We start from the raw sequence: 15579 nt of genomic DNA, 5'->3' as shown, positions 1-15579 counted from the left end.
CGCCCCTCTGGGAAGGGGCCTCGGGTGTCCGTGGCGCCGACCCGGGTGAGTGCCCCCCGCGGGAGGGGCGCGGCACGGCCGCTCCGGGGACCCCAGCGCGGGCCTGCGGGGCCGCAGACGCGCGGGGATCCGGCGGATCGAGCGGGGCGGGGCCGGCCCCAGGGACATGGCTGGAAGTCTAGGTTGGGCGCCAGGATGCCCGAGGCCCCTTCCCAGAGGGGCGCCTGTCTTTCCGCTGGGGGCAGGGTCAGACGCTTCCCGCCGCTCAAACGGGGCCGACAGGCCACCCTGCCCCCTGCGCTCCTCTGGACAACCCCCCTCCCGGCAGGGACAGGCGCGGGGTCGGTATTTCTGAGCCCTGCCTGGGCATCTCCCTGGAGGTGGCCTCGTCCCCATCCTCCAGGGCCTGGAGGAACCTGGGGAGGACCGAGGTCCCGACAATAATAATGAAAAAAATCACCCCGGCTGGCACTTGCTGAACGCTTCCATGTCAGGCATTTACCATGCGTATCAGTGGGTCTAAACACCTCATGGAAGGTACGCTTACTTCTTTTAGAGGTGAAGCAACAGACCCAGGAGGTAGAGTGACTTGCCCAGGGTGACACAGCTAGCTAGTAAGTGGCAGATCTGGAACTCGAACCCGTGCTGCAGAGTCCAGATCTGGAGTCTCAGCCACTAGACCACATGGCTCCGTGGCCTCTCTGCTTGCTGCTCTCCCCAGCCCCCAAGCATACACATCTGGCCACACCTGCCGGTTTTTGCTTTCCCCCTAAGAGGTCACCAGACATCAGCCCTACTTTGCCTCCCCTGAGCTGGAAAGGCAAGGTCTGAATACCAAGGTCCAAAGAAGAGAGTGATGTCTGTGGGGGACATAGGGGACCTGGATGTTGGGGTCCTTTGCCCCCTGGGCCCCTCTGGGAAGCCTGGGCTGAGGCCCTGGGCAGTAGGCGTTCTCCCGGAAACACCCGGGAGCCGGTTTTTCAAGACTGAATCAGAGGCCTCCCCCTCCCTCCTCCTCTCCGAAGCAATATCCTACTGGAAAGGGGAGGCTGGGTGTGGTGTCCCCCCCTCCCCCAGTTTATGTCAGCCCCCAGGAACCCCCTCCCCTGCTTCCTGCTGCCCCCACTGCACTTCTGCGTGGTTGTGGCGTTGCTAAGTTTCAGGCCCTTCCCAGGGAAGAGAGGGTGGGAATGCTGGGATTCCAGCCAATGTGCTTGGCGCCCAAGCTGACGCTCTTTTCCTCCATCCCTATGTTCAGGTTTGAGGGGAGACCGGGAACGTAGGGAGGGGGTGGCCGTTAGCAGCTCCATGGCAGGCATGTTCCGAGGATAGGAGGGCTCAGAGTAGGCGGGATGAGGGCATAAGGCACATCCATTCATTCTACACTTACTGAGCACCTACCATGTGCCAGGCACTGTTGTTGGGACAGAGAACACAATAGTGAACAAAACTCCCAGCTCTGTGGGAGCTGTCATTCTCGTGGACACAACCAAGTTAACAAGGAAATAAAGATCCTGCAGACGGGAGAAGTGCTCCGTGCTATGAATAAAAGTGCTATGAATAAAATATGAGGGGGTGGCTTGGTAGAATCTGTTGGGCAAGGCGGGGGGGGGGGGCTCTTGGAGGAGGTGACTTCAGAGACAGGGTCTGAATGACAAAAAGTAGGCAGCCATGGGAAGATCGGGCAGGGGGCACGGCCAGGGCAAAGGCTCTGAGGCTAGACCGAGCTTGGACTAGTGTGGCTGGGGCACGGGATAAGGCCACAGTGGCAGTTCCGCAGGGGTCTGTGGCTCATATTAAGGAGCTCAGAGCTTTTCCCCTGTGAGGTGGGAACCTGTTGTAAAATTGGAAGCCGGGTAGTGACGCGATCTGGTTTACGTTTTAAAATAGAGACACGAAGTTAAATAGCAGCCTAAGACTGGAAGACAAGAGTTCTGCCAGGGCAACGTGTAATTAAGTTCATGGGCCTGAGCTGTCTGGACCACAGGGGCGGTTCCTACACGCTGGGGCAAGCCAGGGAGGCTGCCTGGAGGAGGTGGCTTAGCATAGGCCTCGGCAGGCAGGCAGGCAGAGAGGACTGGGATGTTCCCGGGCAGGGCAGGGGAGGAGGCAATAATCATAATGACAATCATAGTAACAGTTTCCTTAAATTGAATGTCAGGCAAAATGCTTGTTGATGCTAATCAGGTTGTATGCGTGATCTCTTTGGACTCCCATAAGCACCTTGAGAAACAGGAATTCTACCCATTTTTTCGGATGAGAAAACTGAGGCCCCATCACATGAAGTGACTTACTTGCCCACGGCCACACAGCTGGTAAGTGGCAGGGGTGGGATCTGAACCCAGGCCATCCTGCCTCTTGTAGCCTGGAAGGCAACTTCATTAATCACTCACTTTCTTCACCGCCACTATTCCCTCCTCACAGGTGAGGCCATGGAAACTAGCCTGAACCAGGGCAGCAAACGTAGGCAGAGTGAGGAGGCTGGGAACTGGTGATCTGGATGTGGGGGCCCTGGGAAAAGGGGGAAGTTTGAATCTTAGCAACTGACTGAAAGATGGTGGGACAGATGGAACCAGTAGGAAAAATCACCCTTTATGGAACCCTTATTGTGCGCCCACATGCGTGATTTCCTTGGAGCTCAGAGAAGTTAAGACACTTGCCCAGGGTCACACAGCTAGTAAGTGGAAAAGCCAGGTTCCAGACGCATGTTCTCAGCCTCCTGCTAAAATGTATGAGGAGCAGCAGAAGGAGAACCAGGGGAGGGGATGATGAGGATTCGTGGTGGTTTTGTTTGTTTAAGCATCATCGAGTGTGATGAAATACCTTCATACCCCGAGGCAAAAGTTTTGGTTCATTCAGAATTTTCTTTTTTGTCAAATGTTCTGTGAGCGCCTTCTGCGATGGGTGCTGGAGATAGAGAGACGGATAACCGAAGAAAGGCTGGTCTCTTGGGCGCCTGGGTGGCTCGGTCAGTTAAGCGTCCCACTTCGGCTCAGGTCGTGATCTCACGGTTCATGAGTTCGAGCCCCACATCGGGCTCTGCACTGACAGCTCGGAGCCTGGAGCCTGCTTCAGATTCCGTGTCTCCCTCTCTCTCTGCCCCTGCCCCGCTTGTGCTCTGTCACTCTCTGTCTCTCAAAAATAAATAAAAACATTAAAAAAAAATTAAAGAAAAAAAGAAAAGATCGGTCACTTGAAATGTCTAAGGAGTGCCCGCAAATCAAGAAGAAAAAAGATAGGCATTATGATAAAAAACAAACTGAATGCAATTTTCAAAAGCGGGCAAAGACTTAAACAGGCAGTTTGCAAGAGGACAAATCCAACCAGTTCATGAACGTGTTAACAGTTGTTCGGCATCACTGATGATGAAGGGAGTAAAAACGAAACTGCGATGAAAGGTGAGGGAGACACGCTCCGTGTCTGTGTGGCCGGATGGAGCACCTCCCCTGCACCCAGCACCATGCTGGGAAGTGAGGGCTGAGGATCACAGAGGTGGGGCTTGCGTGTTTGCTGGGGAGACAGTACCCCCTCGAGGGCAGGGACTACAGAGCCAGGCACGGGGGACTGGTGGGCTAATGACTATCAGGATCATTCCTTCATCCATCCCTTCATTCATTCGACAAATGCGTACTGAGCACCTGCTACACCCCCGGGCACTGTTTTCTGTGCTAAGAATATAGGGATGAGCAAGGCAGACAGAATGCCTTGCCCTTTCCCAAAACAGTGAACGAGAACAGTGGATGAAATCTACATCCCACCTGAAAGAGGTGTGACAGTCTCTGTGTGGATGCCACGGGGCGCAGTCAAGTGCAAAAGCTCGGACACTCGATTGTACCTGGTGTGTTAGAGGGGCAGGGACCGGGCCCGTGTGCCTGGGAGGACCGAGCAAGGGGGAGAGCGGGAGAAGGTGGGGGCAGGGAGGCGATGGGGGCAGGTCTTTTGGGGCGTGTGGGTGGAGGGGAGGACGGTGACTTTTACTGTGAATGAGGTGGGAGCCCCGGGAGGGGTCGAAGCAGAGGACAGAGGTGAGATGGGACTTGTGTTTTACAGGATCATTCTGGCTGCCGTGTTGACCGGAGACCGTGGAGGGTGAGGGCAGAAGCCGGGAGACTCGGAGGAGGCAACCGCACTAGTGTAGGTGAGAGATGATGGGGCTGGACAGGTGCCCCTAGAGGAGGCGGTGGAGAGCAGACGAATGAATGCGGGAGCGAATGAACGGCTGCGTGAGTGTGAGTGCAGCGCACTGGGCTTGGCGGAATCCGGGAGGGCTCCCTGGAAGAGGAGAGTTGAAGGGAGGGAGAGGGAAGTCCCCTTTACACAGAAGAATATCGTTTGGCATGATGTGATCCTCAGCACAGCCTGGCCAGGTGAGTGTCCCCGTCTGCAGAACGGGCATCCGAGGCCCAGGGAGAGCGAGTGGCCTAGGAAACCACTTTGCACGTGGGGGGCAGACAGACCCGAGAGTGCTGCCGGCTTCTGTGGCTTAGGGTGCGTGGCTTGAAAATGAAACCTGACCTCCTTCCCATTCTGGGAAGCCGGCATGGTTGACCCCTCCTACGCCCAGCACTTCTTTAACGCCCCCCCCCCCCTTCACGCATCACTCTCTCTGTTCCAGTTACACTGGCCCCTTGCTGCTCTGTGAGCAGAGTCCGCGAGTCTGCTCAGAGCCCTCCCGCGGCTGCCCCCTCGCCCAGAGCGAAAGCCTAAGTCCTGCCTGGGCCCTCAGGGCCCTGCCCGCTCTGCCCTATCCCTCCCTGCCCTCACCTCCTCCTGCTGTCCCCCTCACCACTCTGTTCCAACCGTGCAGGCCCACTTGCTGTCCCTCAAACACATGCCAAGCGTGTCCCCATCTCAGGGCCTTTGCACTGGCGGTTCCCTCTGCCTGGAGCTGTCTTGCCTCACGTCATTATATGGAGGCTTCTTCCTGTCATTCAAGTCTCAAGTTCAGCTTCACCTGCTCAGAGAGGCCCTCCTTGATTTTGTCGGTAGAAGCACTTGTCTTGTTTTATTGTCTTCGTTGCACCTTTAGAAATTATACTAGGCTTTTACACATTGGCTTGCTCGCTGCGCATTTCCTCTGGACTGTATGCTTCGGAAAAGCGTGAACAGAACCCCAGCTGGCGTATATGGCACCCAGGAGAGAGTTAGAAAGAGGCAGGCCTTCCTCCCAGCAAACACATCAGCTTGGCACGTAGCTCGACGAGCCAGAGCAGAGGCTGAGTTTCAGTCCCACTCGCCACCTTGGTCGGGTGCTTTTGCACAGTGAACAACTTGTGGAACTGCATACAGTGCCCCTAGTCAGGGACCTTGGTCATCTTACTGAAGGCAGTATCTAAAATGGTGCATGGTGTATAGTACGTATGCGAAAGATACTTATTTGAAAGGAGGGTGGGAGAGAGAAACTGAGAGAATAGCAGTAGGAGAAAGAAAGAAAGAAAGTGTATCAGGACAAGTTTTGCTACAGTAACCGACAACCTCCAAAATCTTAGTGGCTGTATTCCACAAAGGTTTATTTTTTTAGTCCTGCTACGTCTCCATTGCAGCTCAGTAGGGGGTTCCATTAGTCGTAGTCCGTTGTCACTTGGGGCCAGGCTGATGGCGCTGCCACCTGGACAAATGTGTCAGGTCACCCTGCCTGGGAGATGCAGACCCCCCGGAGGCTCTTGATCTAGTACTGAAATGCTTCAGCCCAGAAATGCCATGTGTCCCCTCCTGCCACAGCTCATTGGCCAGAACTAGTCATATGCCTGCCCAGTCACAGGGAGGTCAGTAAACGTCACCTGGCTGTGTGCTTTGAAGGGAGAGTCAGAAACTTTTTGTGCACGGCACCAGTGACTGCAACCAGTAGAAAAAGAAGGAGAAACTGGAGGCACCTGGGCGGCTCAGTCAGTGAAGCATCTGCCTCTTGATTTCAGCTCAGGTCTTGATCTCAGGGTCGTGGGCTCAAGCCCCGTGTTGGGCTCCGCACTCGGCATGAAACCTACTTTAAAAAAATAATAATGAATAAATACCTAGAAGAATGAAGAGAAACGTAACCGCTTTGAGCCTCCACTTTCTCGTTAAGTGGGCGTATTCGTAGCAAAATATTGTCCCCATATCACGACGTCGTGTGAGGATTAAGTAAGGTCACAGAGCACTTTGCACGGGGTCGTAGTAGGTGTTAGCTGCTGTGGTTACTTCTGTACCAGTACATAAACGCTGGGAGTGGGTTTTGAACCGAGGCCAGTCTGTTCATCGGGTCAGCAGTGTGCTCCTAGTGGGGGAGAGGCGACCCGAGGCCACCGCCCAGGCCCTGAGCCCGCTTTCCCGCCCTGCAGATCTCCTGAGTGTGCCCCCTGCTTCTCACCGCCCATGCCGCTGGGACTGGGGCGGCGGAAAAAGGCGCCGCCTCTGGTGGAGAATGAGGAGGCCGAGCCAGGCCGTGGGGGGCTGGGCGTGGGGGAGCCGGGGCCCCTGGGTGGGGGTGGGGCGGGGGGGCCCCAAATGGGGTTGCCCCCCCCTCCCCCGGCCCTGCGGCCCCGCCTCGTGTTCCACACCCAGCTGGCCCACGGCAGTCCCACTGGCCGCATCGAGGGTTTCACCAACGTCAAGGAGCTGTATGGCAAGATCGCCGAGGCCTTCCGGCTGCCGGCTGCCGAGGTACCCACCGGGGAGCCGGGCACCAGGGTCCCTGACGGCGGGCTGAGGCCTGGGCGTGCGTCCTGTCCATGAGCCGCGGCTCAGTTGCTGAAGGTGCATACGCCGACACCAGCTCCCTACTGGAGGAACTGGTGGGGTCACACTGGGTGCTGAGTTCCCATCAGTCATTAGGGTGCCTGCACCCCAGCAAACTGTGGGGAACTGGAGAGTAGGGCTGGATGCTACCTTCCCATGATGCATCGGGAGGCCTGTGCCCCAGTTGATTATGGGGTCTGGCGGTCAGATGTGAGGTTCGTTTCTCTGGGATGCATTGGGAGGCCTGACCCCAAGGACTTGGGGGGCTGAAGGCAGGAGGACAAGAAGGGCCGCAGTGGGACTGAGCAGGAAGTAGATGCAGGGGTCTCAGTAGGGGTGGCAGGTATTCTGTGCCCCTTCATTCATTCCACAAGCCCTTTACTGAGCACCCACTGTGTGCCAGGCTCTGTGCCCTGGAACCAGCAGAGAGTTTTTGCTAGGACAGAAATCCCGGCTCTAGAAGAGCTGCATCCCAGTGGAGGCCAGTCTGGGGGTGGTCAGGCCCCGGGGTGGGGACCCCCAGCCCTTTCCCAGCTCCCTTTATCCCCCCGGGTTACGGTTAGCAAAGGGCGAGGGATGAAGGTGAGGGTTGAGTGTCTCCCCCCATGCAGGTGATGTTCTGTACCCTCAACACCCACAAAGTGGACATGGACAAACTCTTGGGGGGCCAGATCGGGCTGGAAGACTTCATCTTCGCCCACATCAAGGGGCAGCGCAAGGAGGTAGAGGTGTTCAAGTCCGAGGAGGCGCTGGGACTCACCATTACCGACAATGGGGCCGGCTATGCCTTCATCAAGGTGCCTGGGGTGGATGGGGAGACCTGGGTCCTAAGGGTAAAGATTGGCCGTAGGACCCAAGGGCCGAGCCAAGGGGACTCACGGCTCCTTTCCCCACAGCGCATTAAGGAGGGAAGCGTGATCGACCACATCCAGCTCATCAGCGTGGGGGACATGATTGAGGCCATCAACGGGCAGAGCCTGCTGGGCTGCCGCCACTACGAGGTGGCCCGTCTGCTCAAGGAGTTACCCCGAGGCCGCACCTTCACGCTGAAGCTCACAGAGCCCCGCAAAGCTTTTGGTGAGGGGGCTGCCCCCCCCCAACCCCTGTCCTTGCCCTATTCTCTTGGGTTCAGGCTACAGTGGCAGGGAGGCACCAGCAGGTGGCGCCCAAACCCAGCCAGCTGCGGTGGAATGGAGGGGTAGCCCCGCCCTGCCCTGGGGAGGGGTGCTGGCTCTCTGCCCAGCCCCGGAGGGCCAGAGCAAGGAGGAAGTTGCCCCCGCACCCAGCTTCCCGGAACCATTAGCCCAGCCAAGCGCCCCCAACCCTGGCGAGCCCCCCCAGCCTGGAGAGGCCAGGGTTGGCTGCCCTGTGCCAGTACCCCCTCTTTTCCGTCTGGCTTCACTAACTCTCTGGAATGGGCCTGAGGCCCCCGAGGTTGGGGGTGGGGGACTCTCAAATGCTTCCCCCGGCAGACAGGGCTGGTCCTTGGCCCAGCAGCTATATCTCCTTGGCCTTGGGGAGAGCAGCTCAAGACCCAGGCCCCACCCCCTTCCTGTCCCTCTTGCCCTGGGAACAGGGCCCCCTTGTATCTCCCCTCCAGCCTTTTCCATTCTCAGCCCCTGGCTGTCCCTCCCCAGTCCATGCCAAGCCTGAGTCGGGAGTCCTGCCCTCCTGGGGTCACCTCAGGCCCCATCTCCCCAGAGCCTGCAGAAGCTTCAAGAAGGTAGAAGAGGGTAACCGAGGCCAGGATGCCTGGGGTCCTGCCCAGGGCATGCTGGAATTGGGCTTCCCCAACCCTCACTCACCCCTCGGCTGCCTCCCACAGACATGATCAGCGTACGCTCAGGGGGTGGCCGCCCTGGCTCTGGCCCCCAGCTGGGCACTGGCCGAGGGACCCTCCGGCTCAGATCCCGCGGCCCCGCCACAGTAGAGGATGTGGTGAGTGCTCTAGCCCAGCCCGCTCCCTCCTTCCCCGCGCACCCATAGGTGGCCGCATCCTTTGTTAGCTGAGGACCTCGGAGCACTAGATGTATCATCTACCTCTGCCACATCCCAGCTCTGGGACTTTTGCTGGGCAAGTGGGCCCCAGTTTCCTTGTGTGTAAAATGGGACGATAACACCCAGGGTTGTGGTGAGGATGAGCTGTGGCTTAATACACGGGAAGTGGTGAAAAGATCATGCGGCACTCAGTAAGTACGATGGCAAACGTATTCACATCACTGTGGTGTCGCTGTCTCTCCTACCCACCCCCCAGCCCTCAGCCTTTGAGGAGAAGGCCATTGAGAAGGTAGATGACCTTCTGGAGAGTTACATGGGCATCCGGGACACGGAGTTGGGTGAGTGGGGACACCTGGATCTGGGGATGGGTGCGAGTTTGGGGGAGGGGCTTCTAGGTCCTGCGGGGCTGGGTGTCTCCTGGGTACCTCTGCCATCTGTGCTTCCATTCCGCCCCCTACCCTTGTCCAGCGGCCACCATGGTGGAGCTCGGAAAGGACAAGAGGAACCCGGATGAGCTGGCGGAGGCCCTGGACGAACGGCTGGGTGACTTTGCCTTCCCTGATGAGTTTGTCTTTGACGTCTGGGGTGCCATTGGGGATGCCAAGGTCGGCCGCTTCTAGGCCTCCCTCCAGACCTCTCAGTGACCTGGCTCCGCTTGGTGGGAGCCCCCTATGGGAGGGACACCGTGGCCTGGACCCCAGCATCCGGCTTGGACCTGGCTCAGCAGCCCGAGGATGATGCAGAGTGGAGGTGGGGCCAGGCCCCTGCCCCACTCCAATCGGTACCACCCCTCCCCAGCTCCCGCCCTGGGTGGGGTCCCCGGTCCCCCCCTTGCCCTGTTCCCCACCTACCTCAGCCGGGCCGGGCGCGGGGAGGGACCAGCCAGATTGGGCGTCCACCCCCCGCCCGCAACACTTTCCGCATCAGCTGCCAAACTGGTCCCTCTGTCTCCCTGGGGCCTGTTTTGGGGGTCGTGACCTCCCTAGTTTCCTGCTGCAGGGAATGCAGAAGGGGGGCATCCCCCCTCAGCAAATGCAACAATGCCCCCCCCCCCCGGCCCCCCCCCCCCCAGAGGAACCCCCTCGCTGTGGAGTCTGTTACCTCTGCATTTGAAATACTAGTCTGCTGTGAACCCCCCAACCTCCCTCCCTCCCCTGCCCCCTGTGTCTCCCTCAGCCCAGCCCCGGACAGAAGGGGCAGGAGGGAGGATGGCGGTGGGCTTTTGTATCTGAACTTGCTGTCTTGAACATAAAGAATCTATCTGCCGTTGGACCTGTGTGGCGGCTTCGGGGTGGGACAAGGGGGAGAGCCAAGGCTGGGAAAGAATGTAGCAGCTGAAATCCATCCCCTTCAGGCTCCAAATTGAATTAGGAGCCTGCCTGGGCCACCCTCCCCCCGCCCCCCACACCCGTTCTGCCTGACGAGGTTTCTGGCCGTGGGCCACCAGGCTTCCTGTCAAAGGCCGGAGCTTCTCGGCCTACTGGGGTTCAAGTCTTGCTCCCTCTTGAACGAAGCTCCCGCCACCTCAAGCCTGAGGCGAGCCGTGGGCGCAAGACCGGGCTACAGCCCGTCCCAGCCCGGGGCCGTGGGGAGCACCAGGGCCCAGAGGGGTGTGGAAGCCTGGCTTGGGAAAAGAAAGATGGCGGGCCCAAGATGGAGGCCCGCCAGGGCAAATGCTGTGGGCAGGAGCCCTGCCCCCCCCAAGACCGAGGGGAGCAGTCACGACGGAGCCCCCACTCCTGCCCGCTCTGGACGTGTGGGGTCCGCTGGCGTCCACGGTGCACCATGTTTTGCACTGGACATAAACCCCGCGTGCTTGTTTTGACAACCCACTTCATCCTCAAGGATTTGAGTGGGGATCAAGGAAGGGGGGTGGGACCCTGGCCAGACCTGGAGGGAAGGGCAGGAATTGAAGCAAGGGGGGCCAGGCCAGAGGTCCCGGCAGGAATGTGTGAGCTCAGCCCGCTCCCCTCTTCCATCCCTTTTTCCAACAAGAGGGTGAGGGGCCTGCCCGGGAAAGGGCAGCTGGGAGGACCGGCTGGGCCTGGGGTGTGCATGCGGCCCGCAGTTGTGTTCTTGGGGTGGGACGCAGACGGCTGATGTTGGGGTCCCAACACCCACGGGTGCCCCCTGCGTCCGTGCTGGTAAACAGCTCGGGTCGCGCCTCCGTGTTTCGAGAGTACGACTGTGTCTCTCGGGGAGTTGGCCGTCTGTGACTCTGCTGAGGGAAGAACGTTGACTGTCTCCGTGTTCCCGGGTGTCTGTGGGTGTAACTGGCGGCACCTCTGTGTGGAGGGCGGCCGAGGAGGCGCATCTCGACGTGGCCGAGGCCGCGAGCAAGTGAGGGTGTCCCTGTGCTTTTCTGTTTGCGGGGTAGGTGTTGACCAGCTAGATCCCAGGATGTCCAGGAGGTGCAACCTATTGTGTCTTGGGTGCGTGCAGTGTACCTGTGGGCCCGTCTCGGACTGTGAGGGGGTGTCTCCGGGTGATACAGACTGTGGCTGTCTCAGTGCTGAGACTGGGTCCCGCAGCGCTAAGGGGCCTGCGTTTCAGCGCGTTGGGAGAAGTCTGAGCCAGTGACTGTCGGGGCATCTCTGGGGGTGACACTGTCTCAGTGAGTTCACGGGTAGGACGACAGGTGACCCCAAGGCTTTCAGGAACGTGGCTGCTGCTGTGCTGGGGACAGAGTTGACAGTATCTGATCTCAGGGTGTTAAGGGATATGATTGTGTTGTTTTAGGATGGGAGACTGTGTGTGTGTGTGTGTGTGTCCCCTGCTTCTCAGGGCAGGAGGGGAGGTCGCCGTCATGTGTCCACAGGTGGCTTGGGACTTGTGAGTCCCAGGAGATGGTCCCCTGGTCACCAGGCGTCTTGGTTCCCCAGCCCGCCTTCAGCCTCCCCCACCCCCCCTCCCATGACTCGCCCGCTGGCCCTGGCTTGGGCTTTAAGCCCCTGTGTAAATAGTGGGCGGGTCTCCAGGCCAGGCTGGGCCTGATCCAAGCTGGTCTGCCCGAGGCATTGCCCGCCACCCCCACCCCCACCCCCACCCCCACCGCCCCAGCATCCATGAAGGCTTTGGCAGGACAGGAGGGTGTTGCTGCCTCCCAGCAGTGCTAGCCCCCACAACCTGGCCGTCTCCACGGAGGCAGTGGCACCCCCTGCAGCCGCCCCAGCCCGCCCTGGGCGATGCTCACATTTTCCAGTGTTTAGATTTTATCCACTTTATTAATGAGGCAGGCAAAAGGCCCGCGCCTGGGGGCGGGGGGGGGGGGGGAGGGTGGAGAGGGCTATTCCCGCCCTGCCAGGGGGAGGGAGTCATGGGGGACCAGGCCAGCTCCCCGGGAGCCCCCTTCCTGGTGGGGCAGCTGGGGTTCTGAGTGGCCGCTGCCCGTCGCCAGGAGCAGAGACAGAGGTCACTGTCACCCCAGGCTCCCTGCGGGCACGAGATGGGACGGCTGAGCTGGGGAGATGGGGTGGTCGGAGAGGCCCCTGGAGGCCGGAGAGGGCAGCGGGAGGAGGCCAGGAGCTGAGGAGCCGCCCTAGGAGGGAGGGAGAGGGAGCGGCCTGCCTTCCTGCCTGCTTGCCGGAGAGCTCTGGTGCGCAGAGCTCTGGGGCGGCGCGTGCAGCCGGCAGCAGGCTATGGGGGCCTGGAGGCCCAAGCTGAGTGGGTAAGAAAAGGGGGGCAAGAGTGTCCCTGGTGGGGGAGGGGGGCTTGGAAGGATGGGGCCGTGGCTACCTCAGTCTCTCTGTCCCATGTTCTTGACTCTCGGCCCCGTCGGCCTGTCCCTGTCCGTCTTCCCATCTGTCCATCCACCCTTCCCACCTGGCCAGCAGGCAGTTCTGCCCTCTCAGCCCTCACCACCAGGGCATCCAGAGATGGCTGGTGCTGGGTCCGCCTTGAGGCCTTCGGGGCAGGGACGTGGAGCTGGCAGGAACGGCACCGTGGGGCATCTGGGTGGCTGTGGTCAGGGGTAGGGCCGGGGTGACCCAGTAACAGGTCTCTGAGGTTGCAGTGTGGGGGACAGGGACTGTAGGGACAGAGACGTGGCCTTGGGGAAAAGGACGACGCGGGGGGGAGAGATGTGCGCCTGGCGGCAGAGGCGGGGCTGTGAGCATCAAACGTGGGACTGGACCAAAGGTGACCTGGTGATCGTCAGGAAAGGGCAGTGAGGGCAGGTGGGCCCTGGGGTCAGAAATGGGTCAGTGGGCATCGGACCGAGCCAGAGGCCGGGAATTGGCCGTGGTGTAGAAACGGGAGGTGGGTGCCAGCGGTGGATCTGTGAGGCCCAGAGGTGGGGACGGGGACACGGACCCGGAGGAACCGGGGTGGACAGAGCAGGCGGGGAGCAAGAGACGGGCTGATGGGGCCGAGGAGGAGAAAGGGTCGGGAATGGGGCGGTCGTGGGCACCTGGAGTTGCCACGGGCAGCGGGTGCACGGGAAAATGCCAGTGGCCTCAAACGGGTCCCGACGATCTGAGGTGGGGCCACCCGCTAGGCTCAGCTTGACGATGGCCGTTGCTCTCCTGGCCGGCCTCACCGTGCCCTCCTCTCCTCTCCCCAGCCCCACCCCCGGCACCTGACATGAGTCTCTGCGGGCCCCTCAACCTGAGCCTGGCAGGCGAGGCGACCATGTGTGCGGAGCCCGGGGCCCCCAACGCGTCGGCCGGGCGGGCGGGCGCCTCGCCGGCGCTGCCCATCTTCTCCATGACGCTGGGCGCCGTGTCCAACGTGCTGGCGCTGGCGCTGCTGGCGCAGGCCGCGGGCCGCCTGCGGCGCCGCCGCTCGGCTGCCACCTTCCTGCTGTTCGCCGCCAGCCTTCTGGCCACCGACCTGGCGGGCCACGTCATCCCCGGAGCCCTGGTGCTGCGCCTGTACGCGGCGGGCCGCTCGCCGGCCGGCGGCGCCTGCCACTTCCTGGGCGGCTGCATGGTGTTCTTCGGCCTGTGCCCGCTGCTGCTGGGCTGCGGCATGGCCGTGGAGCGCTGCGTGGGCGTCACGCGGCCGCTACTGCACGCGGCGCGCGTCTCGGCGGCCCGCGCGCGCCTGGCGCTGGCCGCGCTGGCCGCCGTGGCTTTGGCGGTGGCGCTGCTGCCGCTGGCGCGAGTGGGCCGCTACGAGCTGCAGTACCCGGGCACGTGGTGCTTCATCGGCCTGGGCCCGGCGGGCGGCTGGCGCCAGGCGCTGCTCCCCGGCCTCTTCGCCGGCCTCGGTCTGGCCGCTCTGCTCGCCGCGCTCGTGTGCAACACGCTCAGCGGCCTGGCCTTGCTGCGCGCCCGCTGGCGCCGCCGCTCTCGACGGCGTCCTCCGGCGAGTGGCCCCGACAGCCGCCGTCGCTGGGGGGCGCGCGCGCCCCGCTCGGCCTCCGCCTCGTCCGCCTCGTCCGTAGCTTCGGCCGCCGGCGGCTCCCCGGGCCGCGGCTCAGCGCGCAGAGCCCGCGCTCACGATGTGGAGATGGTGGGCCAGCTCGTGGGCATCATGGCGGTGTCGTGCATCTGCTGGAGCCCGCTGCTGGTGAGGGGCGCACACGCCCCTCCGGCCGGGCTCCTTCCGGGGGGCGCCACCGCCCCCCCCGCCATGCCTCCCACCCTGTTCCATCCTAGGATCCCTGGGTTCTCTCTGCGTCCTCCAACCGCGGTCCCACCCCCTCGAGGCTCCACGTGTCACGCAGCCCGCCCTTTGGTCCCTCCCTCTCATCTCCCACCCCTCCACCCAGTCCCCTGGTCTTTCTCCTGCCTGGGGTCTTTGCAGTTCACCCTACCCACTCGGGCCTCCTCCCCAGCCCCCTTCCGTCACCACGCCGCCCCGTTTCTCTCCCCCTTCGGTCCCCTGTCTTTCGGGATACCTGGGACTTCTCTCCTTTTTTTGCTCGAGCCGCCACTCGCTGAAGGCCTTTGCTTCTGCCACACCTTCTCCCTCCTTCCGGAGCTCCTTCCCACCAGGACTCCCATTTACCCTCCCGGTGAGCCTCTGCTCCTCTTCACAGCCCCCTTACTTTCCAGCCACGCTTCATCCATCCCAGCCCCACCCTTGGCCAGCCCCCTTCTCTCACACCTGCCCCACTGCTCACACCGGCTTCTCCCGCAGGTGTTAGTGGTGCTGGCTGTCGGGGGCTGGGGCTCCGGCCCCCTGCAGCGGCCGCTGTTTTTGGCTGTGCGCCTCGCTTCGTGGAACCAGATCCTGGACCCCTGGGTGTACATCCTGCTGCGCCAGGCCGTGCTGCGCCAACTGCTTCGCCTCCTGCCCCCGAGGGCCGGCGCCAAGGGCAGCCCTGCGAGGCTGGGCCTAACCAAGAGCGCCTGGGAGGCCAGCTCGCTGCGCAGCTCCAGGCACAGTAGCCTCAGCCACCTCTAGGCGCGCCAACAGCCCCAGCGGCTGAGTCAGACCATCCCGGGCCGGGCCCAGGTGGGTCCGCAGCGCTGAGCCCTCGGGGGAATAAAGCCATGTTGCGGACATGCGCAGGGCATGTGTCCGGTCGGGGCTGCAGCGCCCCTGTGACCGCGCGGGGGTGACAGAGGCGCCGCATGAACCTTCGGGGTGTGCAGTTCTGGGACTTGCCAGGCAGAGGCGCAGACACGCCAGACGCGGAGTTAGAGCTGCCGGAGCATGCGCAGAAAGCCGCGGCCGCAGCCCGAGGGCCCGGGCTCCCGTCTGGAGCAGAGCGGCTGGCCGACCCAGAGCCGCCAGGGGCGCTTTTTGTCCTGCCACCGCCTGGACTGACCCCAGCAACAATTCTCTCATTGTGACCCTGAGCTCCCCCAACACACCCTCAAGGCCCTGCCCCCAATCCACGCCCCATCAGGGCCTCCAAACTCCAAAGTCCCTAAACACAGCTCCGAGCCATGTCTGTCCCATCCCGGCCAACGCACG

At 61.7% G+C, this 15579-nt stretch overlaps 2 protein-coding genes across 6 annotated transcripts in view; both read left to right on the top strand.

Moving 5' to 3' along the window:
* Nucleotides 1-9981, top strand: part of GIPC1 (GIPC PDZ domain containing family member 1) — an 11728-nt gene extending 1747 nt beyond the window's left edge. Inside the window, exons 2-9 of one of the 4 annotated variants that reach the window (XM_040450161.1) lie at nucleotides 2221-2315; nucleotides 4051-4138; nucleotides 6318-6639; nucleotides 7326-7511; nucleotides 7611-7791; nucleotides 8540-8652; nucleotides 8969-9050; nucleotides 9181-9981. In XM_040450161.1, coding sequence (XP_040306095.1) covers nucleotides 6352-6639; nucleotides 7326-7511; nucleotides 7611-7791; nucleotides 8540-8652; nucleotides 8969-9050; nucleotides 9181-9332 — 1002 coding nt within the window. In that variant the 5' untranslated portion in view covers nucleotides 2221-2315; nucleotides 4051-4138; nucleotides 6318-6351 and the 3' untranslated portion in view covers nucleotides 9333-9981. Of the gene's footprint in view, nucleotides 1-1649; nucleotides 2316-4050; nucleotides 4139-6317; nucleotides 6640-7325; nucleotides 7512-7610; nucleotides 7792-8539; nucleotides 8653-8968; nucleotides 9051-9180 lie in introns of those variants that run through there. The other 3 variants (XM_040450163.1, XM_040450160.1, XM_040450162.1) reach the window with 3 other exon arrangements.
* Nucleotides 9982-10048: 67 nt separating this feature from the next.
* PTGER1 (prostaglandin E receptor 1) lies at nucleotides 10049-15166 on the top strand. 2 transcript variants are annotated; one of them, XM_040450156.1, is made up of 3 exons: nucleotides 10049-12379; nucleotides 13274-14223; nucleotides 14797-15166. In XM_040450156.1, exons 2-3 carry the CDS (start codon nucleotides 13294-13296, stop codon nucleotides 15061-15063), a joined length of 1197 nt encoding a protein of 398 aa, XP_040306090.1. In that variant the 5' UTR covers nucleotides 10049-12379; nucleotides 13274-13293; the 3' UTR covers nucleotides 15064-15166. The 2 variants fall into 2 exon arrangements, with proteins under 2 accessions (XP_040306090.1, XP_040306089.1); XM_040450155.1 differs by lacking the exon at nucleotides 10049-12379 and having other exon boundaries at nucleotides 13128-14223.
* The last annotated feature ends 413 nt before the right edge of the window (nucleotides 15167-15579 follow it).

The sequence above is a fragment of the Herpailurus yagouaroundi genome, unplaced genomic scaffold, assembly GCF_014898765.1.
Source record: "Herpailurus yagouaroundi ecotype Mexico unplaced genomic scaffold, PumYag 200, whole genome shotgun sequence".
In the NCBI taxonomy this organism is placed as follows: Eukaryota; Metazoa; Chordata; class Mammalia; order Carnivora; family Felidae; genus Herpailurus; species Herpailurus yagouaroundi.
Note: the sequence above shows the minus strand (reverse complement) of the source record. Positions and strands in the feature narration are given on the sequence as shown.

Bases quoted from the DNA above. Each gene is read 5' to 3' on its own strand.
- PTGER1 (XM_040450156.1), top strand. From the start codon at position 13,294: ATGAGTCTCTGCGGGCCCCTCAACCTGAGCCTGGCAGGCGAGGCGACC. The intron at 14,224-14,796 runs GTGAGGGGCGCA...CTTCTCCCGCAG, and splicing joins TCTGCTGGAGCCCGCTGCTG to GTGTTAGTGGTGCTGGCTGT.